The 27,315-nt window shown below is 32.9% G+C and overlaps 2 protein-coding genes and 2 pseudogenes across 2 annotated transcripts; 1 reads left to right on the forward strand and 3 right to left on the reverse strand.

Annotated features, from left to right (window-relative positions):
• Window positions 1–2,330: 2,330 nt before the first annotated feature.
• On the reverse strand, window positions 2,331–4,338 carry LOC120180756 (protein NRT1/ PTR FAMILY 2.7-like). Its single transcript, XM_039186044.1, has 4 exons — window positions 4,203–4,338; window positions 3,908–4,125; window positions 3,284–3,822; window positions 2,331–3,196 (listed from the first exon to the last, which is right to left on the reverse strand). The coding sequence occupies exons 1-4, from the start codon at window positions 4,327–4,329 to the stop codon at window positions 2,383–2,385; spliced, it is 1,698 nt and encodes a 565-aa protein (XP_039041975.1). The 5' UTR covers window positions 4,330–4,338; the 3' UTR covers window positions 2,331–2,382.
• A 12,825-nt stretch (window positions 4,339–17,163) lies between these two features.
• Window positions 17,164–20,078, forward strand: LOC120180764 (annotated as a pseudogene).
• LOC120181258 lies at window positions 19,902–20,971 on the reverse strand (annotated as a pseudogene).
• Window positions 20,972–24,657: 3,686 nt separating this feature from the next.
• Window positions 24,658–26,664, reverse strand: LOC120179741 (protein NRT1/ PTR FAMILY 2.7-like). The gene is made up of 4 exons (XM_039185261.1): window positions 26,528–26,664; window positions 26,233–26,450; window positions 25,611–26,149; window positions 24,658–25,523 (listed from the first exon to the last, which is right to left on the reverse strand). The coding sequence occupies exons 1-4, from the start codon at window positions 26,652–26,654 to the stop codon at window positions 24,710–24,712; spliced, it is 1,698 nt and encodes a 565-aa protein (XP_039041192.1). The 5' UTR covers window positions 26,655–26,664; the 3' UTR covers window positions 24,658–24,709.
• Between the last annotated feature and the right edge of the window lie 651 nt (window positions 26,665–27,315).

The following is a 27,315-nucleotide window of genomic DNA, read 5'->3' on the forward strand; positions in this document are numbered from 1 at the left end:
CTATGGTTGAAAATATAGGGTTTAGTTTTCCGATGAGGATTATGTTGTTGAGTCATCTATTGATGTATCTACATTTTTTGACAGTGAAAATGAGTTTCTGAGTTCAGAAGATGAAGGATACACTGATAATATTGGGTTGGACAGTCTAATATAGAGGTGGAAAGTGAAAATAAATCTTCTGACAGTGAACAATCTAATTCATTATACAGTGCAGATGAATGGGATTCAGATGATGGTAAAAGAAAAAAATAGGTTTATTGAATTTAACAGTTCTGATGACATGTCTAATCCTATATTGAAAGTTAGTTTGACATTTGCAAGTAAGACAATGTTAAAAGTGGCAATTAAGACCTATAGCATAAAAAATAGGTACAATGCAAAGTTGAGGAGAAATGATAATAATAGGATTTAAGTAACATGTAAGAATGAGTGTCCATGGGTTCTACGGGCATATCCAATGAAAGGTGAAGATCCCAAAACAAGAACTTGGAAGATTATGTCATTGAAAGGTGAACACAATTGTATCAGTGAATTTAAAAACAAAAATTATTTTTGGTAACTTTCGTGTCCTAAAATTATTCTTATTTGATCAATTCAGTTAGGGGTGAGAAACAATGAACTCCTGAAAAAGCATTGGAGCATATCTTGCCATCTCTCTTTAGAAGGCCCCCTGGAAGACCACACAAAAAGCGGAAAAGAGAGGTTGATGAATCAGTTCCTGTACTTGGTAGGGTGTCCAAGAAAGGTGTCAAACTTTCTTGTAAAAAATTGGAGGAAGTAGACATAATACTCAAACATGTAAAGGAAAGGTTCTTGGCAATACTAGAGCTCCAAAACTTCCAGTAAATGTTATTATGCATTTTAATTTGCTTGAAGAATGCTTGTTATTTTTGCCTGCTTGGTTGAATGTTTTGTTATGTTGGCTGATTGGTACATATTAGAAGTGCTATAACCATCCCAACAAAAAATCAAGCTAGAGCCACCCCAACAACAAGTGGAGATAGAATTTCCCCAAGGCCAACTCTAACAACAACTCAACCTTCACAAGGCTACGTTGTTAGATGGATGCCCACCCCCTCCATACATATGAGTCATGAGAGTTGTGCCACCCAATCATCTCCAAGGATTAACCATCATTGATTCAATTGACACCAATATTAGGCAAAAAAAAAAATTGTATTGATTAAACTCTAACATGACCATACTCTTGTGATAAGAAATATCACAAGTTTTTTGTTTGACTTACTTTAGTGGGTCACTATTTTGATGTTTCACATACTATATGTGATGTATGGATTATATTCCAAAGTTAAAGATGTGATTATGTATTGGTCAAACATTATGTGATGTATGGATTACATTCCAAATTTAAGGGATTTATGATATGAAGTTTTTTGTCTTCTTTAACTTCCTTAATTTATATTATTGTTTACTGACATTAATACTTCACCTTCTTCAAGTATTTCATATTCTTATTTAATTCACAACTTAATATGAAAAGATTTTTTTCATTACATATTTCGGATTAAGTATATTACAAAAATTGGTGACATAACAGCAAACACATCACCCTTCAAATTACAAAAACCTAGATAACAAACTTCATATTTGAAAAAGAAAATTTCTGGCACTTTATATCTTAAGCAACAACCATCGCATTTTCAACATATTAGTAAAAGATTGTTCCTAAAGTGAAACCCAGCTAAAGCATAATACCAAGAAGAAAAATAACAAGAATTCTTTCTTTCTTTCTCCATAGCAACAACCCTTCTAAGAATACCAACAATAACCACTTTTGATCGAGGGTTCACTGGTGGATCATACCAGCAAAAAAATTACAACCACTTACCCATTTTCCATATTTTTCACAACCCCAAAACCTCCTACCTAGATTTTCATCAGCCCAACCTGTTGTTAGCGTATAACGAGCTCTATAAAAGCACATCCGAGCCAAATCTGCATCCATTGTCGTCTACAACCCCTCTAGATTTTCTTCCTTTTCACAAAATGATAAGAAAGAATGGAGAAAATACTAAGAAGAAAAATCTAGGGTTCCTTTAAATACCCAAATATTTCCACGTGTTTTTTTTCATTTTGTTTATGTGGTATTCTGACGTGGAGGTTTATTAAACCAATGTGGAATAATTACAGATAAATCCATGTCAGATTCGTCGTTTCGTTTCTAACAACTAGTGGTCATTTTGAATCCATTTAAATTATTTAGTGGTTAAACTGTCACAAATTAAAAATAGTGATCATTTTGTAATCCAAACCTTAATTACGTGGTCATTTACCTTTATAAATATATTTAATGTTGTCACGCGCACATATCATTTATAGAGACATTTAATATTTCATTAAAATTTATTATTCAGTAAACCCTTATTGTTGGAGATTTTGATACCTGTAAAACTTAGCACACAGTAAAAAATAACAGAAATTAAGAAAGCCCAACAGCACGAACGTCCAGTAAACATTGTCTAATCTTCCTTGGTTAATATCATTGGGTAACCATCCGGTGACGTTTCTTAACAGACTAACCAACGCTGCGCTCACATAGAAAGCGATGCCAATAGCAATGGAAATCATGGAAGTGGCCGCGCTTTTCATGGAAACCGGGAATTCTTGATAGTACAATGACACGTTCCCCGGATAATGGAAAGCTTCTCCCATGCCCACTACGATGAGTTGCGGAAACAGCCATAACGCTAGCATTGGCACCACGGCACCGCCCTGCTGGCCCTGCAGGTGGTTATCGCGGGCTGTTTTTAGCCTCTTTGACTCTACCACGGCGGCTATTACCAAGCTTAGGGTGTTGAAAACGTGGCCTGTTCCGATTTTTTGTAAGGGTGTTAACCATCGGCCGGTCAGGTTCTTCAAGTTGGGATATAGAAGCCGATCTAAGAGGGCGATGAAGGCGGCTGAGGAGATCAAACCCACGATCGAGATTGAACCTGCGGGGATCTTGAAATTGGAGCCGAGGTGACGATCCATTGCTATAGCTTGGAGAACGGCCGTGTTGGTTTGAACTGCAAGAGGGGTACATAATAATACAGTGCTCGCAAATACTGGGAAAATTCTAATGAGAGTTTTCAAGTCTTCAACTTGTTGAACAGAGCATAATCTCCATGGCTTGGCTATCGATCCATCTGAATTAATGTCTCCTTCAGTTTTGATTGCTGCATGGTTCAAGAACCTGCATGCAATTGAGATTTCTTTTGGTACGCAAATGATTTTATTAAAAAGACATGAAACGTACTGCAATTTATATATGTGCTTATACCTGAAGCTCCGTTTAGGCATTGTAGCAATGTCTTTGTTTTCTCCATCATTAATCTCATGGTGATAATCCTTGCTTTCAGACGAAACCAAGAGTTTTCTCTTTCGTGTTGCAGCAACAATCACACGAGCCAAGCTCGTGTAGGGGCTTCCTTGAGGCTTATCATGGCGGTAGAAACGATTTCCCACCAAGAAAATAACCAAACACACAAAATTAATTGCAGCACAAATTCCAAATCCCAGTCCCCAACTAATACTATCCTCAATATAGACGATTCCTACAGAACCAACAACACCGGCTGCAAACATGGTAAAGATAAACCAGTTGAAGAAACTTGCTTGATCTTTAGGATTGTCAAATTGTTGGGCTCCCAATGTTCCTATTGCAAAACGAACCATCCCGAAGCCTATTGCAGCCAAGGTAATAGCCGAATATAGAACAGCTAAGTGGAGCTTGGATGGAGCATGGCACAAGCTTGAACCGGTTTCACAGTGTGGCCTCAGGTAACTAAGTGTTGCTGTTAAGGTTAGAATTATTATTCCCTGCGGGAGAGGTTTTAAAAGAAGTGGAGATTAGAGATGGAATTTACTGATATGGGAGTTAAGAGGAGAATATGTATATACCAACCAGTAAAGAGGAAAGTATAGAAACTGAAACGACACGGAAAGAACCAAGGAAAGAGTCGGCCAAAACAGCTCCAAGGATAGGGATCAGATTGGTGGAACCGTTGATCACGTTGGCTGCCTGAGTGGCGTCAATGCTCTTAACATTGAACACCCCCACCAAATACACGATCAAATTCGCCACCCATCCCCAACCAGCTATCATCATTCCTGTCAAAGTTGCTGGTGAAACGAATCCATTAAAACATGGTTTACAACATGTCTGAAAGAGAGAGAAACAAATAGAGAGAAATAAAAACCTGAAATAAAGAAACAGGAGAGCCAACCACCACGATTACGTCGGGATCGTAACGTGTGTGGTTGTGATTCAGAGTCACCATTCGTGGAGGAGCCATTAACTCCCGACGTCTGCTGCAACACATCCATGGAAGACACTTTGGCTTTGGGGGTTTGCATATGACATGCTTTGGCTCATTTATATACTTTTTACATGTTTCTACTGCGTCTTATATACGGTAGATACTAGTATAAATCAACTATTCTTAAAATATATTCAAATCATAAGAATTTTATTATATTAAATTTTTTGTTTATAATATTAATATTTATAATATTAATCATAAATTTTTAATATTTTTTAAAATATTAAAGATATGGCATAACAAAAATTTATAAATATTAAAATATGATAAACATAAAAAATAATATAATAATATTATAAACAAAATTTGTATATATTTCATTACGATATAGATTTAGGTTTTTAGTGTTTATTTTTAAAGGAATATTAATAGTAAATTTTTTTCATGGTTTAATTTTAAAGGAATTCGAAGGGTTCTAAGCTAGATTTGTTGAATTCCAGATATTTTCTGGTGAAACGGACACTAGATTTGTATTCAGAACGTCAAAATTAGTGAACTATAGATTTTGGAGTCTAACAGTCAACGAGGATGGTGGTCAATGTTGACTGACAATAACCGAAAATGACAATGATGAATGGCATATACGACATGAGACTTTGGTCGAATTTATGAGTCAAAATGATATTTTATCTAATGTTTTAGGGTTAAAGTAGCATTCTATCTGAAGTTTAGAGTCAAATTAGTATTCTATCTACAATTTAGGATCAAGTTAGTATTCTATCTAAAGTTCAAGGTAACATGTCACGTAATAAAACTAATAGAAGTTAATGATTCAATAGCTAAAATGAAGTGATTGATAACGTAAGTGACCAAAATTTAATAAATTGTAACGTAAGTGATTAAAACGTATTTTTTTATTTTAGTGAGTAAAATTTTACAAATATAAAAGAAAATTGACCAATCTAATAATTTATTTTTTTAATCATTAATAATGTATATTTTTAAGGTTGGATGATTTAACTCTTACCAATATTAAGTGGCAGATCAAAAAATTTAAGAATTAGGGTGTAATACCCAAAATTTTGATTAGTGATCAAAATGCAAATTTTGAAAATTTAATAGCTAAAATATAAAGTTTGGAAAAGTTTAAGGACTAAAAGGGTAACTTTCAAAAGTTTAGGGACCAAAAGTGTAACTTTAAAAGTTATGTATTTGACCCCTTAATGAATAGTTCACCCCTAAGAATGACGTTTTGGTGAGAATTAGACTTTGGATCCAAAATTTGTGTTAAAAGCTATAAATTTCGGTAAAATTCGGTAAATCGGATCGAATATAAATTCTGATAAAATTTTAAGGATATTAAATTAAGCTTGGAAATATTATTTCCACATTTTAAAATGATGGAAAATAATATGAATAATTGGATTTGAGAAATTATTTCCATGTTCAATTTGAATCGTTTGATGAAAATGGCAAGATTGAAATTTTTGGTAAAATGCATGGGCAAGGTTGTAAAAGGGTAAAATAATTTGTTCATCTTTGACTTTGGAAGATGATAATTGTTATATATCAAGGTATGAATGTTAAAATTCATTTAAGCTTAATAAATAGCAAATATACATGAAATTAACTATAAATTTCATGGAAACGCTTCTTCAAAATTAGTCATGGATGAGAGCTTCAACCCTAGGTGAGAGGAAATTTATTTTTCATTTTTAAACAATTTCCTTTGGTTTTTGGATAAAGACGTGAAATAGAAAATTGTTCTATTCGAAAGTTTTTATCATTTGGTAGCATTATTGCATGCTAATATTGCTTGAATGTCAAATTCTCAAATTTTAGGGTTTATGTTCATGTTAGGGTTTTATGAATTGATGATGGATTTTGAGGTTATTGATGTTGTAGAATCATTTCCAAGCTTGTATGATGATCAAAACACCTAGAAATGCTAAAATGATTTTCGGCCTAAACCCTAGATTATGGAAAGTTTGTGATTTGATGAAATTGACTTAGGGGTTTAATTTTAGAGGTTTTGAAATGTTGAATAGAGGTTGATTTCATGCTTGAATCAAATTGGAATCAAGTGAAAATCAAGAAACCTTACACTAAGACTTTCGTTCTAAGCTATTGGAAGTGAGCAAAATTATGTAAGGGTTGGAAATGATGTAGGAAGAATTCTACAAGACTTAGAAAATTTTTGGGACCATTTTGTAATTTTGTGAAGGCTGTGGGACCTATTTGGAAATTTAAAAAAGTTATGGGGTTGTTTTTAATTGTTCAATAGTTGATGTACTATGTTGGAAATTTGTTTTTGAGTGTTGAAATTTAAGTTAGAATGTGAAATTGGATCATTTTGGAAGCTTGGTAAGTTAGGTGACTAATATGGAAAATTTTAAAAGTTTGGGGGTTTTAAAGATGATTTTGAAATTTTAAATGGACTAAGTTGGTAGTTATTTCAATGCTGGAATTTTAATATTGAAATTTGATTGGGTAAAATGGTGAAGGGTCATTTTACATAAATTAGAAAAGTTGGTATGAATTCTAAAAGAATTCATAATTAGTTGTTAAAGTGTAAAGTTGAAAATGTTATGTGAAGTTTTGATGAAATTGGATAAAAAGGAACTTGATGTTCAATTTGAACTGTTAGGGTCAACATTGAAGTTGTGATATGAAATTAGTATCGATTGAGCCTCGACAGATTTTTAAAGAATTTATTTTCTATTATGTGCCTATGTTAGTAAGATTCTAACATGTGGTTTGAATTTGTATATGTTTTGTAATGATGCTCATTTAGATTGTGTGCTTGAAATCAAGATCAAACATTATTAAAGTTAAGGAGAAGCTTAAGGATGAAATGTGAATTTCTAAGGAAGGTTTACAAGCTAAGGACATCAGGTGAGTGCATATTTAATTTGTATTTATGATATCAAGCAAGCATTGGCTTGCGATGAGCCAATGATGGAACTAATATGGTAAGAATTGACTCCTGGTGTCGTGTGATTTTGTGATTTATGCATATATGCACAATTTGGTGAGCTATTAGAATTAGTGAAATAGTTGAAAATGCAAATTGGTGAAATCTTTCTAGATTTGTGCTATGAACAACAAGTTTAGAAAATCACCAAAAATTCCATAGATATTATTAGAGGATTACTTTTATATCGTTGGATTCTTATATCAGTATAGTTTCATTTAGAACAAACAACTAATGATTTTGGAAAGTATACAAAATATATGAATTTTTAACCGAAGATAGGTAAGAAAATAGGGCAGCAAATTTTGCTCAAAATCGCTTATGTAAGTCAGATTTAAAAATTTACTATATTTGTACAAGTTGAACTAGAAAAATTGGATTATATGATTAGATTTGTATTCGAGTCTAGTTTCTAGTGGTATAAACATAATAATTTGTAAGTGTGTATATTAGTACATAATAATTTTCTTTGAAGATAGTGCAAACTGTCAGTATATGGAATGTCATAAATTGTGTTTTCATGTTATTCTTTTGTTATATACTATTATAAATGTTCAAAATGAGACAAATTTATTATAATTATCATGATGGTTATGATATTTATTACATGATGAATATGTTGTGTATATGTTCAAGAAAGGTATTTGACGATGACCATGATCTATATATGTTATGTGGAAATGAAATGTTTAGGGTATGAACTGCCCATTATGTTATGATATAAAAAGTTGGATATGTCGATATATTGATATCTTTGAAAATTCAATAACATAATAATGAATGGAAAAGCTCATTGTATGTTGCATTGAGAGTCATAGGTACACTTGGCATGCCAGGAACTTGAGTAAAATTCAAGTTAAGTTAAGTTATGGTACATTTGTGAACATTACGCATGGCACTGTTGGTGCATATGATATGATTTACACTCGGAGTGCATCTTATGATGTTGATGATTGTCACTGAAGTGCCTAGTGTGCACATTATATATGAATCACGTACCTTGCATTCTCATAAATATGCATTGGCCTGTGAACTTGAAAGTAAATTATGAATTTAAAAATAAGTTATAAATTCGAAATTAATCTACAAATTTAAAAGTATGTTATGAAAAGAAAAGTAAGTTCTGAATTTGAGAATAAATTCTGAAATGCTAAAGTAATGGTTATGAAATGAAATGTGAAAAGGAATAGCAAGTGAAAGATGAAAATAAATTACTTCTGAAATGTTTATGAATGAAAAAAGAATATGATATGATTACTATATATGCTATTGTTTATCATGGTTTTGATAAAATCATGAGATGATGATTTTCAAGTTCCTGATGGGGAAAACGACTTAAATAAATCAGTTTGGCTATTTAATGATTTTATTTGAATTTAAGTTATATGTTTAAATTGTTATGATATTTTTAAGTTTTATATAAGCGGATATATAATTTAAATGTTGTTAAGTTGTTTTAATATTTTATATCATTTAGTTTGTTTGCCTCATTAAGTGTATACTTAGCGTGTGATGATTTTCACGCGTAGGTAACGAAGAACAAGTGAAGTAAGGAGTTGAGTGGGCATCAATCAACAAAGAAAAGTTACAAGTATCAGTAATGACATCCTACCATTTTTTAATTTTTTTCTAGATGGCTTGTATACGAATAAGAAATATCTACAGTAGGATCATCATGGATGCAAATTGTAACACCTTAGATCGGTATGACACACAGTCGACCTATGTAGGATGACACACGAAACCACCAAAGTGGCTAACCAACTTTAAACTTACTTTCTCATTCTTTAAAACGACCATTATAACCAATAATAAAAAATGAAATAAATAAAAATCTTTTCACTGATGATCTCCAAAATAAAATATTTATACTTCAAAAATATTACAGATTGACTCTTAATAAAATTTATGACTCAACTGATACAACATGGTTTATAAAATATACATGTCCTTCAAAAATTGCTGAGACGTACTCTGAATTTGCATTGGGTCTAGACCTTTATCTATCTACTGCTCCTCAAACTCTCGATCTACTAATATGCCCACGGAAACATCCGAAGGCTAAGCTTATTAGCTCAGAGCCACATTAACAAGTAAAACATACTAAAAGCATCATTGAAAAGCTCAAGCTATCAAGTCTACTAGTATAAGGTATACTGCTATCTGTTCTACTATCTACTCTGTTATACTAGTATGCACATTGAGTGTTGGACCTCGCTCCTAAGCTAGTCTGCTTTAAAACTGATTTGGTGACTATTCTCGAATACTCGCTCTCTAAGTTATGGTAGACATCATGGTGTGGCTGAGGGTTATGCATCTCGGAGCTCACATACCCCTCTAGTCTACCCTGGATATGGTCCCCCGAAAATATCTGCATCGAAAACCATACCCCTGACTAACCCACCCTTTCTTCTAAAGAGTGTTAAGGCCTCGACAAACATAGTTAGTCAGAAGGGCTTCAGCCCTACCTAAGGATATTTGGACTGAATCTATATTGTCGACTCTACTAGCTTTTCTAAAGGAATTCGGGTGTCCCGGTCGTTTTCATGAGCATTCAAACAAGGCTACTCTTATTTCACCCTACTTTATTCTTGTTTATACGTTTGAATTAAGCAATATTATTATTCTCACTTGTAGGCTTATTTAAGAGGAATTATAAACTTTTGGAAGCCTCACTTACCTCTATACTTTCTCTTCACTTAAAGCCCATTTCCTATCATTGGTATCGATACTGGCATTACAATATCGATACCTTCGCTTGCCTCTACACTTACTCGTGATTTAAAGCTCAAACTATACCATTGGTACCGATATTGACCCTTACAGTATCAATACCCTCTCTGCAATATCGATACCTCTACAACTATTTCATCCATTTTAACCCAACTTTAAACACTTACTCGATACCATTTATGGTCATACTATGGGTCTAGGGCCTCTTGGGCAATGTTTTGACCAAAATAAACTGAAAGTATCGATACTAGCCCAAGAGTACCGATACTCCTGCAAAATTTTTGATACTTTATATAAGTACTAATACTTTTAAACATTCTGTTTTGCCCAGTTTCGAATTTGAAACTTCCTGAGAGTTTCGAAACTATAACCCAAAGTTTCGATACTCTAGAAAGAGTTTGATACTGTTGCCCAGAAACTCACGAATTTACCGGGGAAGAATTTGCATACACCAAAATTTTGATTAGTGACCAAAATGTAAATTTTGAAAATTTAATAGACAAAGTATAAAGTTTGAAAAAGTTTAAGGTTCAAAAGGGTAATTTTCAAAAGTTTAAGAACCAAAAGTTTACTTTTCAAAAGTTATGTATTTGACCTCGTAAATGAACAGTTCACCCCTAATAGTGAAGTTTTGGTGAGAATTTAACCCGGTAAGAAGTGACTATTGGTGTTGTGTGATTTTGTGGTTTATGCATATATGTGCATTTGATGAGCTAATAGAATTAGTGAATAAGCTGAAAATGCAAATTGGTGAAATCTGCCTAGATTTGTGTTCTAAACAGTAAGTTTAAAAATCACCATAAATTTCATAGAAAATATTAGAGGATGATTTTTATACCGTTAGATTCTTATATCAGTATAGTTTTATTTTGAACAAACATCCAATGATTTCGAAGTATAAAAAATATATATGAATTTTTAACCAATGATAGGTAAGAAAACACAGCAGCAGATTCTGCTTAAAACAACTTCTGTAAGTCAGATTTGAAAATTTACTATAAATTGTACAAGTTGAACTAGAAAAAGTACCTTATATGGTTAGATTCGTATTTGAGTCTAGTTTCTATTGTTATAAACGGAATAATTTTTAAGTGTGAATATTAATACATAATAATATTTCTTTGAAGATAATGCATACTATCAATATATGGAATTTATCGTAAATTGTGTTTTCATGTTATTCTTTTGTTATATACTATTATAAATGTTCAAAATGGGACAAATTTATTATAATTATCATTATGTTTATGATATTTATTACATGATGGATATGTTGTGTATATGTTCAAGAAATGTATTTGAAGATGACCATGATCTATATATGTTATGTGGAAATAAAATGTTTAGGGTATGAACTGATAATTATGTTATGATATAAAAAGTTGGATATGTTGATATAATGATATCTTTGACAATTCAATAACATAATAATTAATGGAAAAGCCCATCGTTTGTTACATTGAGAGTCGTAGGTACACTTGGCATGCCAGGAAGTTGAGTAAAGTTCAAGTTAAGTTAAGTTATGGTACAGTTGTGTACATTACGTATGGCGCCGTTGGTACATATGATATGATTTGCACTTGGAGTGAATCTTATGATGATGATGATTGGCTCTAAAGTGCCTAGTGCGCACATTATGTATGACTCACGTACCTTGCATTCTCATAAATATGCATTGGGATATAAACGTGAAAGTAAGCTATGAATTTGAAATTAAGCTATAATCCGAAATAAAGCTATGAATTTGAAAGTAAGTTATGAACTGAGAAGTAAGTTATGAATTTGAGAACGAATTCTGAAATGTGAAAGTAATGGTTATGAAATGAAATGTGAAAAGGAATATGAATTCTGAAATGTTATGAATGAAAACAAAATATGATATGATTATTATGTATGATATTGTTTATCATAGTTTTGATAAAATCATGAGATGATGATTTTCAGGTTCCTGATGGGGGAAAACGACTTAAATAAATTGGTTTGGCTATTTAATGATTTAATTTGAATTTAAGTTAAAAGTTTAAATTGTTATGATATGTTTAAGTTTTATATAAGTGAATATATAGTTTAAATGTTGTTAAGTTGTTTTAATATTTTATATCATTTAGTTTGTTTATGATGTTTCACTAAGTGTATACTTAGCGTATGATGATTTTCACGCGTAGGTAAAGAAGAGCAAGTGAAGTAAGGAGTTTGGGCATTAATCAACAAAGAAAAGTTGCACGTATCAATAATGACAACTTATTATTTTTTTTAAATTTTTTTTATGGATGGCATGTATACGAATAAGAAATATCTACAATAAGATTATCATGGACGCAAATGCAAATCTCAACCTTACGTTTTAGATAAAAATTATATTTTATTAGAATAAAGAAATATTTTAAAATTAGATAGTTTTTAAATAGTATCTTTTAGTATGACATTACTGAAACTTTTGCCTAAAATCAAGTTTGGTTTATATGAAACTTTATTATATTTTTCTTTAATGTGTATAAGTGATTTTAGCAAGAAAACTATTTATATAAAAGTTAAAAGAAACAAAATTTTACGGATTTTTAAGTATAGTATGATATAAAAATCAGTGTGACATCTTTAACTCATATTTAAATACGTGTATGAGTTAAAGGTGTTACAGAGGGTCTAAAATTTTAATATTATTTTTTAAAATAATGGGTATGCAATTTTTTTTTAATTTTTTTAATTTTCTCTTAACATATTAAACTAAATTTTATCTTTCTTTTTAAAAAAAATAATAAGATGCACTTGTCCTTTTGTGCATCAGCCCCGCCAATATCTGATTGTGATTTTCTAAGCACGAAAGCCATGCATGCAGGGTGAGTGTTCAAACTCAAATTAAAAGCTAGAAATGATGTTGGGTGGGTTGAGATTTCCTACTCGGAAATTGCCTTCAAAATGCCGGAACCTCGTCCACCACCAACCACAACATTAGGATTTAATGATTAATGATGTAAATTAAGAGTTCCTTTGTTTCGCCAAATCAGATTTTGTAAAATAAACATCGTAAATATCTTATAAAATATTTTTAAAATATTATTTTATAGTGTTTAAATGATATTAAACACTATAAAATATTAATGTTTATAAACTTTTAAATGATATTAAACACTATAAAATAATATGATTTAAAATATTTTTATTAAAATGGTATTAAAATAATGTATTAATATTAAAATATACAAAATAATAATGTTTTGAGTGTTTTATGTTTTGAAGTGAAAAGTCATAAAATTTAGACCGTAAGTTATTTTTCAGAAAATACAAAATAGACTCAGTTGACCAAGAAAATGAATTATATTAATTATCTGTTTTTCGCTAACCAAACAGTGAAAAATAAGATAAATATTTTTAAAAAAACTAATTACACTAAAACAAATAGACGTTAAGCTATTAAAACCAGTTACATGAAAACAATTTAATTTAAAAATTAATTTAGTTAAAATTATAATAACTATATAATCTAATTTGGAGATTAAATATTAAACTCTTTTATTGAGGTCCGAAATTTAAATTTTATTATTAATAGTATTTATAAACTTTTAAATGGCGGTCAATTTAACATACATATATATTTGAGTAGAACTTTATCAAATCACTTCCCTAACTTAATATATATTATTGAGAGCTATAGAGGAAGCAAAAGTATAACTTTTAAATGGCGATCAATTTATCATAAATATCTATTTGAGTAGAACTTTATCAAATCATTTACCTAACTCAGTGATTTAACGTTTGATTAATATATTATTGAGAGCTATAGAGGAAGCAAAAGTATAACTATTAAATGGGGGTAAATTTAACATAAATATCTATTTGAGTATAACTTTATCAAATCATTTACCTAACTCAGTGATCTAACTTTTAATTAATATATTATTGAGAGCTATAGAGGAAGTAAAAGTATAACCTGCGGAAGCGAAGATCAAGGCTGAAAATTCCATCACGTGTAAATATTATAATATTTGAAAGATATCACTTTAAACTATAATAAAAATATTAAAAAATGTTTTATGATAATTTATTCATATTTTATAAAAATATATATTATCAATATTTTTAACACATAGATTCAAAATTATTATCAAATAATAATTTAGATACTTATTTTGATAAAAACAATAATATATATAATTAAAACAAAAAATACATAATTAGGGAGCTAATTTTAATTTCAAGCTAATATATATATATATATATATATATGTATGTATTTAAAACATGATTATTTAGTAGTGATTTCAAACAATACTATTTAAAAACTCGAAAGAAAGAAAGTGTTGTCCTATTTCATCCTAACGATTCGAAAATTTCAAAACCAGAGAGCAAAAAACCTTTCTCTGAACTTTTCAAGCTAATTTCGAAATTAGAAGCCATAGAAGAAAGAGAAAAATAATAAAAACTAAACATGTAGTTATATTAAATTTATTGAAAATATCTTACAATAGGATATTATGTTGTAAACCAGATAAGTGATATATAATAAATATGTATTCATTTTGACTGAAAATGTTTTGTAAAATATATTTATTTTATTAAGCCTACTATGGAGTATCAACTAATAATATGTATGTTAACCGTGGAGTAAGAGATCACTACATCAAAACAGGTTTTTTGTGGCGTTTTTCAGGTCATATAGCGTCGTTTTTAAGCGCCGCTAAAAATATTTGTGGCACAAAAACAAACGCCGTAAAAGCGTCGTTGAAACAAACACCATAGAATGTAGCAGCGTTTAAAGGTTATGTTACAAACGACACTAAAAATAATGATGTTTAGCGGCGTTTTTCCTAACCTGTTATTTATCTTTTCTTTTGCGACGTTTTGTCCCTAAAACGCCGCTAAATATTTTGACATATAGCGACATTCCCAAAACGCCACTAAATGTTACGTCATATAGTTGAACTTGTGAATGTAAAACGCCGCTATTGACTACGTATATAGTGGCGTTTTGTGTATAAACGCCGCAAAAGATCTAGAACTTTAGTGGTGTTTTTCAGAAATGCTGGTATTGACTATATATTTAGTCGATTTTTTGTATACAAACGCCGCGAATTAAAACTAATTTTTCAAATATTGTTTTCTATTCTTTTGTTACCCAAATTTAACCTGTAGCATTATCCAATAAACTTGACATCCATAACAAAAAACTTGAAATCCATAACAAGAAACTTGAAATCCATAATAATAAATCAAAGTTTACATTAACGTAAAATATAATGTAATTCAACATTGTTTACTAGAATAAACATTAATAACACCTAAGATGGTGGACTCTGAGGTTGATATTGTTGTAGCATCTGCATCATAGCTTATTTGATGATTCCCCATTGATTGATGTTTCCTGTTGTGGTTTGTTTGCTATTCTCGTAAATTTGGAGAATATTAGTAAACACTTTCCCCACTAAGAAGTCAGCTAGATTATTCAAAATTTTCTCAAATCTGGATTATCGATGTTCATGATGCTTTCCAGGATTCATGAGCTCCATACAAATACAACCAATTGACCACACATCAATGGAAGCATGCAGTAGCTCCGGTGCCCTATACTATCTTGTTAGACGACCTATTCCATCGTAAACTCATTCTCAGCAGTCGGTCGGGCGAGACCCCATTCACAAATCTTAACATCACAATTAGCATTCAGCCGGAGGTTGTTGTGTTTCAAATCTCTATGAATCATATTTACAGAATGAATGTACTTCAGTCCTCGAAGAATCTGATATAAGAAATACTACATACCCTCAAACAAGATCCGACCAAAATAGATATATTCGTACGCCATCATTATATCTTTGAGTAATACCTACAATGCTCCTCAGATTGGACCCAATGATTTTAATTCAAAGTTGTTCATACAATGGTTATATAATTGGTTTTAATTCATGGGTTTTAAGTATATTTTATGTCAAACTCTAACTAGCTTTTAACACATAAATCAATGACAATGAATTGCCTCCAGTAGTTGCACATTTTGGATGTGATCGTCGCTGAACATTGGAACGACGTTGTTGCTACTCGTTCTATGCATGCATGTTGGGTCTTCTCGGGTAGCCTCGTGAAAGATCAAACCTCAGTCAGGCCAGCCAATAACTTTTGCCTTCAAAGTTGCAGGTATTGATGAAATATTCCAAGCTAATTATTATTGAAATGCTTTTTCGTCGTGTCTGCAAGTGAATCTATGATGGGGTAGATCTGATTTGGAGTTTTTCTCAACTGTTGTCAGGTGAAGCGAGCTTCTGCTACAATCTAGTAATATATATGTATAATTTGATCGTACCGTAAAGTGATGTATATAAAAGAGATGTGAAATCAATTGGCAGGCTGGTTGATCCTCTCCTGATGTTTTGCGTGGTGAAAGTAAAATTTGTTGGCTGATATTACCTCCTCGACATCCTCATGTGTTAGTAATGCAATTATTAAATTAATAGGGAGTTTTTGGAATGAATTAGCAAAACATGTGGGTGTCTCAAATCCGAAAGCCTAACTCTATTTTATCCATTTCTTTCATAAAGTATCCACCGTACTTATTTTTAATGTCTACGAAGTACCAATTCGGTATTTAGGTATTATTTGATATTCAAAATATCTAATCTAGTACGTCCAATCTTGCCTTCTACAGCCTATATAATAAACAAACACTGCTACCACCACCACCACAAGTACGTCTTCTTTTATATATTTTTGTGGTATAAATAAAAAAATGGGTAGACAACTTAAATGACTATCTAACTATGATGTTTTTATCAAAATGACCATCATTTTTAAATTTGTGTCAATATGACTACTAAACTATTTAAGTAGTATCATTTAAGTAACCTACCGTTAAAATATAACGGAGTAGTTAATAGAAATTTGTGTAATTACACATTTGATCTTCAGTACTTGTATATTGTATTATTTTAGTCTTAGTTTAAATTTAATTTTATAAACTAACCTTTCAATAAGGAGGTGACATGTGTTAATACATGATTGTAACACGTGTCATTAACCCTTCAAATGATATAATTTTTAATATTTTTATATTTTTAAAACAAATTAAAATAAGTTTAATAATTTTGGGCATCTATGAAATGATGCATGCATGCAGTTAATGATGACTCTATGATGAGTAAATTGTTCCTTCTGAAGTTCCGTATACTGATGTTGCTTTATTGTATGATGCAGCGGCAACAAACCTTTTATCCATCTTTTCTATTTATGCCGTTTTATTTTAGTTTGTCAAATGATATTGCTTCTGCAGATTGGGATGCTGGCCTTGGTGGTTCTGGTAACACTTCCAGTTCGAGGTGTACTCAAAGGTTAGCTTTCCATCTTTACGAACTCTCTACTTTTTATTTCATTGCATTGTTGAAATTTTCAAATTATTTTTTATTGAGGTGAAGATAAAATGTTCTCATCATTTTATACAATAATATGACATGATAAGCAATTTTTCAGAGAAGGATTGATGTCATACAAGCAATTCATTCAAGAGCTTGAGGATGATATACTACCAACTGAAGCTGATAGGAGGTACTAATGAGAAATAACATTATCTGTTAGGTTTATCTTGTTTGAGACTTGCGGCGTAAACAAATTGGAATATTAACTATGACTTATTACTGTGAAGGTAGCAAGAATACAAGTCAGAGTATATATCAACCCAAAAACGAGCATTTTTTGATGCTCTCAAGGACGAGGAATGGTACATCCCATTGTTAACTAATTTCCTGCTTATTTGTTCAGCTCATTGTTCTAAGTAAAATTGCTTATTTATTTAGGTTGAAAGACAAATATCATCCAACAAACTTGGTCACTGTTATTGAAAGGTTAGTCGTACTTGTATATTTCATGATGTATCAGTTAAGGAATTTGTTTGTAAGCCAAAGGATGCCCTCTGTCATGCTTTTGTTGTGTGATGTTTTTGATAGTTTTGGTGTCAATTTATCATGCTACTGTTGGATTATTTATTTATTTATATGTTCTTTTTTGTTTTCTTTTTTAGGAGCATTGAACTTGCACGCAAAGTTGCAAAGGAGTTTTTGCTTGATCTGCACAGTGGAACCTTGGACTTGTAAGATGGAACTTCATGTTCACTTACTTTAGTTTTGAATATTCAACCAGGCTCTCTGCCTCTTATTTTCCAGCTGCTGACCAATACTTTATATTTGTGATGCAGAAGTCCTGGTGTGAATCCCTCGGTATCAAGTAAGCCAGGCCAGGCCAGTGATCCTAATTCTGAAGATGAAGCTGACATTGGTGAAAAATGAAGGCTGCATGGTAAAGGATCTGCAAAAGAGACTGATATCCTTTCCTCAGCTCCGAAGGCTCACCCAATCAACTCCGATCCCAGAAGAATTCGGATTGACATCGAACAAGCACAGGACCTTGTACATAAACTGGATTCTGAAAAAGGAATCGAGGGAAATATATTGGGGGGGGGGGTCTGATAATGACAAAATAAATAGAGATAAATCTCATGGTAGTTTGACTGGTCCGGTGGTTATTATACGTGGTTCGACTTTTGTGAAAGGCCTGGAGAGTATTGAGCTTCTTGATACTCATAACTTACTTGTGGCGTGTCCATGGCTTGGATTATTATGAAATAATTGAAACAAGTGAAGCTAAAGGTCTTAGGCATGTGAGAACAGACGGAAAGAGTTCTGATGTTACTAATAACGAATCTGAGTGGAAAAGAAACTTGACTCATGCTGGCAAGAGAGATTGAGGGGTCAAGATCCTTTGGAATTGATGACTTCTAAGGACAAAATAGATACTGCATCAGTTGAAGTTTTGGATCCTTTTTGTCCGGAAGATTAGGGATGAAAAGTATGGCTGGAAGTATAGTTGTGGAGCTAAGAGTTGCACAAAGCTCTTTCATACTGCAGAGTTTGTGCACAAGCATCTTAAACTTAAGCATCCAGAGCTTGTGACGGATCTAACGTCTAAAGTTCGTGAAGAGCTTTATTACCAGAATTACATGAAGTAAGTTGTCTTGCATGCTGCATATATATTTTTTTCATCTTACTGATCTGTGTATGAGATATGTATTGTTTCCATTCACAGTGATCCAGATGCACCTGGGGGGACACCTGTTATGCAGCAATCTCTACCGGTATGCTATAGCTGGTTTTGTTTTGATATATGTTTCTACTTCTATATAACCTCATTTTCCCCTCCTTTTTATGATTTTTTTTCATGCAGAAGGACAAGCCTCCAAGACAAAAAATGTTAGAAAATCGCTTGAAAGATGAACGTGGCTTACGTGGAGCTCGTGATAATCGAGAAAATGGTAGTGATAGGTATGAGAATCCTCAATCAAGCAATTTTCCATCCAACAATGATGGTACTGATGAGGGCAATCGTGATGATTCAATGTTTGATGCTTTTGGTGGTCGAGGGATGCATGTTGGAGCTCCATTTTCTTCAGATACTGCGCCTCTGCCAGTATTGATGCCTGTTCCTGGTTCTGGGTAGGTATAGTGTTGTTCTACACGTAGCTGTAATTAGCTTATCATTTTCTTGTGGTCTTATACATGTGTAATTGCAGTCCTTTGAAGCCCTTCGTTCCAGCTCCACCTGAACTTGCAATTCAGGTGTTCAGAGAGCGGGGTGGTCCTCCTTTCGAAGGCAATAGTAGAGGTGGACGTCCGGGACCTAATGTAAGTGGACCAACCCCTTTCTTTTGCCTCCTGGCTTCCACCAGGATCCTCGTCGTTTAAGAAGGTAAGTTCTCTTGAGACTGTTCTAAAACCATATTTAGTGCTATTGTGTTTGTCATAATTATCGACAGGCGTTATTGGGAGAGAAGGAACACCGATTGTGCTTCTCCTTTGTCTCCGTTGTTTGGTTTTCCCCCCAACAAAACCGTATTGTAGATCTCCTGATCAGACCAACCAGAGCCGTACCGATATAGAAAGTAATGGCGATGACTACAGAAGCCATGCTAGAAATAAGACACGATCGAAGAGGGCTACGAAGATTGACGAGGACACTTGATCCACGACAATAATTGAAGCTGTAGGCATCTTGAAATTGGGACCAACTTGACGATCTATTGATAGAGCTTGGACAATTGTTATGGTGGATTGAATTTCTATTGGGGTTTGAAGAAATACATTACTTGACCATAGTGGCCAAAGTCTTATTAGATTTTTGAGATCTTCTACTTGTAAACTGCATAGCTTCCACGGTCTTGCTACTGATCCATCTGAATTAATGTCTCCTTCAATTATTATAGCGGCTAGGTTCAAAAAGCTACGTTAAGAGAGAATACATGTCAACTTGATTCGAATTTCATACTTGTTAAATGCTATTCTTAGGGCATTTGCTCGAGTCTAAGCCATGGATTCTTTGTTCATAAGACCCCAAGTTTCACCTTGGAGGGATCACAGAAAATGCTTTAATGATTCATTGGCAATGAATAATGATGTAAATTTGGAATTAAAATTGTTTTTACTTGAAACTCCATTTTGCTCTTGCTAACGTTGCCATGTTTGTTCCACACTGTTCATGGTAATAATCTTGGCTTCCTGAAGACAGAGACAGAGCAACCTTCCTTTTCCTTAGAGTAATGACGACAACTCGAAACAGACTCATAAAAGGGTTTCCGCAAGGCTCGTCAGGTCGAAGAATCGTTATTGAGCCAAGAAAATGACTAAAGAAATGAGCTAGTAATGAAACATATAGCAAAACCAAGAGTCCAGCTAATGGTTTCCACAGAGACAATTGCAGTAAAACCTATCATGGATCCAGCAGCAACAATGAAAAAGAACCAATTGAAGAAAGTTTCTATATGTTTAGGCTGATCAAGTTGATTTACTCACATGGTTGATAGTGTATATTTACTTCCTCCTAACCCTGCAAACGCCATCGATATACTTGAATACAGGAACCCATATTGTAGTTTTTTCAGAGTTTGACACATGCTTGAACCAGACTCCTCACATGGTGGACTCGGAGGTCTCAAAAGAGCTAATTTTGCTGTCAAAACCAGACTCATCACATTACAGTTTCTATCTTCCTATCCGCACAACATTTCTTCACGACAATGCATGGATTGCCTTTATTCCTTCACTTTCATTTTGATAAAATAGTATTTCTCACGCCCACTTCTATTAGTAGTAATTGAAAAAAATCTCTTTTCTTTTTTCCCCCAAACTTTCTTAAGAAATTTTGATGGTTACGGTCACCGAATTATCATAGTTAAAAATAGGGTAAACTACAAAACTACATAAATGACCATGGAATTAAGGTCTGGGTCGCAAAATGATCATTATTTTTAAAATTGTGGCAGTTTAACCACTGAACAATTAAATGGATTCAAAATGACCACTAGCCGTTAGAAAAGAAATGGTGAATCTGACGTGGCCATTTATTACAAACGACAAATCCATCTATACATTTAAAATAATTTTATAACTGAAAAAGGATAAAAATCCCTAAAAATTACTCGACCATTAAACTCCATTTCAATAAAAATCAACGTTTCATCGGGAAGAAGAGGGAGAAATCTCTGGAGAGTGTTTGAAAATGAGTAGATTTGATTTCATCTTGAAAAGAGAAAACCTGGTCTGAAATGCAGTAAGTATTTTTCTTATTTTCGTTCTATGATTTGTTCTTCTTCTTTTCGTTCTATGATTTCTTTATTTTGGAGTTTAGGCATAATAATGTGAGATTAGGGATAAAATTAGGATTAGGTTAATGTGTCAATTTTAGGTTAATAAGCGTTTGTAATGGAAACTGCTTGTTAACTATATATATGTGGAAAGTAAGAATTTGTTTGTTGTAAAAAAGATTAAAAAATCTCCAACTTTTTATTGTTATGAAAAAGTTTTAAAAAATATATATAACTTTGTTTTGTTCTGAACGAACACAAGATAAGAAAGTAGACATTGCTTTTGATATTCAATGGTTATGGTGTCCAGAGGTTGTTGATATTTAATGTTTGTGGTCCTTAATTATAGATACATTGATAAAGTTTGTGGTCCTTGGTTATTGTTCAACAATAAAATAATGGTTGTTTGATTGGTTTGTACGTGTCTTTGTTGTTGTTGTATGGAATTGAAAATATTGGTGGAGTCTTTTTCTTTGTGTTTGTTGTTGATATATCTATCAATGGGGTCTGTTTTTTTGTTATTTTTCAACAATAACAATTTCTAAAATATAATAGGTTTTTTTGAACAATTAATAAATATTTTTTATTTATCTCTATTAACATGTATAGATTTAGAGAATTATAGTATAGTGATACACCATGGTGGTTTTATTGTTAGAAAACTTAGGATAACTTTTACTGGAAAATTGGTGGATTATTTTGATAATTTAGATGTTGACACAATGTTAATGTTTGGAATTAGTGCTATGGCTGAAAATATAGGGTTTAGTTTTCCGATGAGGATTATGTTGTTGAGTCATCCATTGATGTATCTACGTTTTATGACAGTGAAAATGAGTTTCTGAGTTCAGAAGATGAAGGATACACTGATAATATTGGGTTAGGCAGTCTGATATAGAGGTGGAAAGTGAAAATAAATCTTATGACAGTGAACAATACGATTTATTATACAGTGCAGATGAATGGGATTCAGATGATGGTAAAAGAAAAATAGGTTTCTTGAATTTAACAGTTCTGTTGACATGTCTAATCCTATATTGAAAGTTGGTTTGATATTTGCAAATAAGACAATGTTGAAAGATGCAGTTAAGACCTATAGCATAAAAAAATAGGTACAATGTCAAGTTGAGGAGAAATGATAATAATAGGATTTAAGTAACATGTAAGAATGGGTGTCCATGGGTTCTACGGGCATATCCAATGAAATGTGAAGATCCCAAAACAAGTACTTGGAAGATTATGTCATTGAAAGGTGAACACAATTGTATCAGTGAATTTAAAAACAAAAATTATTTTTTGGTAACTTTTGTGTCCTAAAATTATTCTTATTTGATCAATTCAGTGAGGGGTGAGAAACAATGAACTCCTAAAAAACATTGGAGCCTATCATGCCATCTGTCTTTAGAAGGTCCCCAGGAAGACCACACAAAAAGAGGAAAAGAGAGGTTGATGAACCAGTTCCTGTACTTGGTAGGGTGTCCAAGAAGGGTGTCAAACTTTCTTGTAAAAAATTGAAGTAGACATAATACTCGAACATGTAAAGGAAAGGTTCTTGGTAATACCAGAGCTCCAAAACTTCCAGTAAATGTTATTATACATTTTAATTTGCTTGAAGAATGTCTTGTTATTTTTGCCTGCTTGGTTGAATGTCTTGTTATGTTGGCTGATTGGTATAGATTAGAAAAGCTATAACCATCCCAACAACAAATCAAGCTAGAGCCACCCCAACAACAAGTGGAGATAGAATTTCCCCAAGGCTAACTCTAACAACAACTCAACCTTCACAAGGCTATGTTGTTAGATTGATGTCCATCCCTTCTATACATATGAGTCAGGAGAGTTGTGCCACCCAATCATCTCCAAGGATTGACCATCATTGATTCAGTTAACACCAATATTAGGCAAAGTTTTTTTTGTATTGACCAAACTCTAACATGATCATACTCTCGTGATAAGAAATATCACAAGTTTTTGTTTGACTTACTTTAGTGGGTCACTATTTTGATGTTTCACATACTATATGTGATGTATGAATTATATTCCAAAGTTAAATATGTGATTATGTATTAGTCAAACATTATGTGATGTATGGATTACATTCCAAATTTAAGGGATTTATGATATGAAGTTTTTTTGTCTTCTTTATCTTCCTTAATTTATATTCTTGTTTACTGACATTAATACTTCACCTTCTTCAAGTATTTCATATTCTTATTTAATTCACAACTTAATATGAAAAGTTTTTTTTCATTACATATTTCGGATTAAGTATATTACAAAAATTGGTGACATAACAACAAACACATCACCCTTCAAATTACAAAAACCTAGATAACAAACATCATATTTGAAAAAGAAAATTTTTGGCACTTTATATCTTAAGCAACATCCATCACATTTTCAGCATATTAGTAAAAGATTGTTCCTAAAATGAAACCCAACAAAAGCATAATACCAAGAAGAAAAATAACAAGAATTGTTTTTTACTTTCTCCATAGAAGCAACCCTTCTAAGAAGACCAACAATAACCACTTTTGATCTAGGGTTCACTGGTGGATCATACCAGCAAAAAAATTACAACATCTTACCCATTTTCTATATTTGTCATAACCCCAAAACCTCCTACCTAGATTTTAATCAGTCCAACCTGTTGTTAGCGTAGAACGAGCTCTATAAAAGCACATCCGAGCCAAATCTGCATCCATTGTCGTCTACAACCCCTCTAGATTTTCTTCCTTTCCACAAAATGATAAGAAAGAATGGGGAAAATACTAAGAAGAAAAATCTAAGGTTCCTTTAAATGCCCAAATATTTCCACGTGATTTTTTTTTCATTTTGTTTATGTGGTATTCTGATGTGGAGGTTTATTAAACCAGTGTGGAATAATTGCAGATAAATCCATGTCAGATTCGCCGTTTCGTTTCTAACAACTAGTGGTCATTTTGAATCCATTTAAATTATTTAGTGATTAAACTGCCATAATTTTGAAAATAGTGATCATTTTGTAATCCAAACCTTAATTACGTGGTCATTTACCTTTATAAATATATTAATGTTGTCACGCGCACATATCATTTATAGAGACATTTAATATTTCATTAAAATTTATTATTCAGTAAACCCTTATTGTTGGAGATTTTGATACCTGTAAAACTTAGCACACAGTAAAAAATAACAGAAATTAAGAAAGCCCAACAGCACGAACGTCCAGTAAACATTGTCTAATCTTCCTTGGTTAATATCATTGGGTAACCATCCGGTGACGTTTCTTAACAGACTAACCAACGCTGCGCTCACATAGAAAGCGATGCCAATAGCAATGGAAATCATGGAAGTGGCCGCGCTTTTCATGGAAACCGGGAATTCTTGATAGTACAATGACACGTTCCCCGGATAATGGAAAGCTTCTCCCATGCCCACTACGATGAGTTGCGGAAACAGCCATAACGCTAGCATTGGCACCACGGCACCGCCCTGCTGGCCCTGCAGGTGGTTATCGCGGGCTGTTTTTAGCCTCTTTGACTCCACCACGGCGGCGATTACCAAGCTTAGGGTGTTGAAAACGTGGCCTGTTCCGATTTTTTGTAAGGGTGTTAACCATCGGCCGGTCAGGTTCTTCAAGTTGGGATATAGAAGCCGATCTAACAGGGCGATGAAGGCGGCCGAGGAGATTAAACCCACGATCGAGATTGAACCGGCGGGGATCTTGAAATTGGAGCCGAGGTGACGATCCATTGCTATAGCTTGGAGAACGGCCGTGTTGGTTTGAACTGCAAGAGGGGTACATAATAATACAGTGCTCGCAAATACTGGGAAAATTCTAATGAGAGTTTTCAAGTCTTCAACTTGTTGAACAGAGCATAATCTCCATGGCTTGGCTATCGATCCATCTGAATTAATGTCTCCTTCAGTTTTGATTGCTGCATGGTTCAAGAACCTGCATGCAATTGAGATTTCTTTTGGTACGCAAATGATTTTATTAAAAAGACATGAAACGTACTGCAATTTATATATGTGCTTATACCTGAAGCTCCGTTTAGGCATTGTAGCAATGTCTTTGTTTTCTCCATCATTAATCTCATGGTGATAATCCTTGCTTTCAGACGAAACCAAGAGTTTTCTCTTTCGTGTTGCAGCAACAATCACACGAGCCAAGCTCGTGTAGGGGCTTCCTTGAGGCTTATCATGGCGGTAGAAACGATTTCCCACCAAGAAAATAACCAAACACACAAAATTAATTGCAGCACAAATTCCAAATCCCAGTCCCCAACTAATACTATCCTCAATATAGACGATTCCTACGGAACCAACAACACCGGCTGCAAACATGGTAAAGATGAACCAGTTGAAGAAACTTGCTTGATCTTTAGGATTGTCAAATTGATGGGCTCCCAATGTTCCTATTGCAAAACGAACCATCCCGAAGCCTATTGCAGCCAAGGTAATAGCCGAATATAGAACAGCTAAGTGGAGCTTGGATGGAGCATGGCACACGCTTGAACCGGTTTCACAGTGTGGCCTCAGGTAACTAAGTGTTGCTGTTAAGGTCAGAATTATTATTCCCTAGGAGAGGTTTTAAAAGAAGTGGACATTAGAGATGGAATTTACTGATATGGGAGTTAAGAGGAGAATATGTATATACCAACCAGTAAAGAGGAAAGTATAGAAACTGAAACGACACGGAAAGAACCAAGGAACGAGTCGGCCAAAACAGCTCCAAGAATAGGGATCAGATTGGTGGAACCGTTGATCACGTTGGCTGCCTGAGTGGCGTCAATGCTCTTAACATTGAACACCCCCACCAAATACACGATCAAATTCGCCACCCATCCCCAACCAGCTATCATCATTCCTGTCAAAGTTGCTGGTGAAACGAATCCATTAAAACATGGTTTACAACATGTCTGAAAGAGAGAGAAACAAAAAGAGAGAAATAAAAACCTGAAATAAAGAAACAGGCGAGCCAACCACCACGATTACGTCGGGATCGTAACTTGTGTGGTTGTGATTCAGAGTCACCATTCGTGGAGGTGCCATTAACTCCCGACGTCTGCTGCAACTCATCCATGGAAGACACTTTGGCTTTGGGGGTTTGCATATGACATGCTTTGGCTCATTTATATACTTTTTACATGTTTCTACTGAGTCTTATATACGGTAGATACTAGTATAAATAAACTATTCTTAAAATATATTCAAATCATAAGAATTTTATTATATTAAATTTTTTGTTTATTATATTAATATTTATAATATTAATCATAAATTTTTAATATTTTTAAAATATTAAAGATCTGGAATAACAAAAATTTATAAATATTAAAAAATACAATTAATATGATAAACATAAAAATAATATAATAATATTATAAACAAAATTTGTATATATTTCATTACGATAAAGATTTAGGTTTTTAGTGTTTATTTTTAAAGGAATATTAATAGTAAATTTATTTTCATGGTTTAATTTTAAAGGAATTCGAAGGGTTCTAAGCTAGATTTGTTGAATTCCAGATATTTTTTGGTGTAATGGGCACTAGATTTGTATTCAGAATGTCAAAATTAGTGAACTATAGATTTTGGAGTCTAACAGTCAACGAGGATGGTGGTCAATGTTGACTGACAATAACCGAAACCGACAATGATTAATGGCAAATACGACAGGAGACTTTGGTCGAATTTATGAGTCAAAATGATATTTTATCTAATGTTTAGGGTTAAAGTAGCAT

Source organism: Hibiscus syriacus, unplaced genomic scaffold, assembly GCF_006381635.1.
Source record: "Hibiscus syriacus cultivar Baekdansim isolate YM2019G1 unplaced genomic scaffold, ASM638163v2 tig00003715_pilon, whole genome shotgun sequence".
Classification (NCBI taxonomy): Eukaryota; Viridiplantae; Streptophyta; class Magnoliopsida; order Malvales; family Malvaceae; genus Hibiscus; species Hibiscus syriacus.

Coding starts and splice junctions, on each gene's coding strand:
- LOC120180756 (XM_039186044.1), bottom strand. CDS start 4,329: ATGGATGTGTTGCAGCAGACGTCGGGAGTTAATGGCTCCTCCACGAAT. Junction 3,823..3,907: donor CTATACTTTCCTCTTTACTG/GTTGGTATATAC, acceptor CCTCTCCCGCAG/GGAATAATAATTCTAACCTT. Junction 3,197..3,283: donor ATGCCTAAACGGAGCTTCAG/GTATAAGCACAT, acceptor AATTGCATGCAG/GTTCTTGAACCATGCAGCAA.
- LOC120179741 (XM_039185261.1), bottom strand. CDS start 26,654: ATGGATGAGTTGCAGCAGACGTCGGGAGTTAATGGCACCTCCACGAAT. Junction 26,451..26,527: donor CGCCTGTTTCTTTATTTCAG/GTTTTTATTTCT, acceptor TCGTTTCACCAG/CAACTTTGACAGGAATGATG. Junction 26,150..26,232: donor CTATACTTTCCTCTTTACTG/GTTGGTATATAC, acceptor AACCTCTCCTAG/GGAATAATAATTCTGACCTT.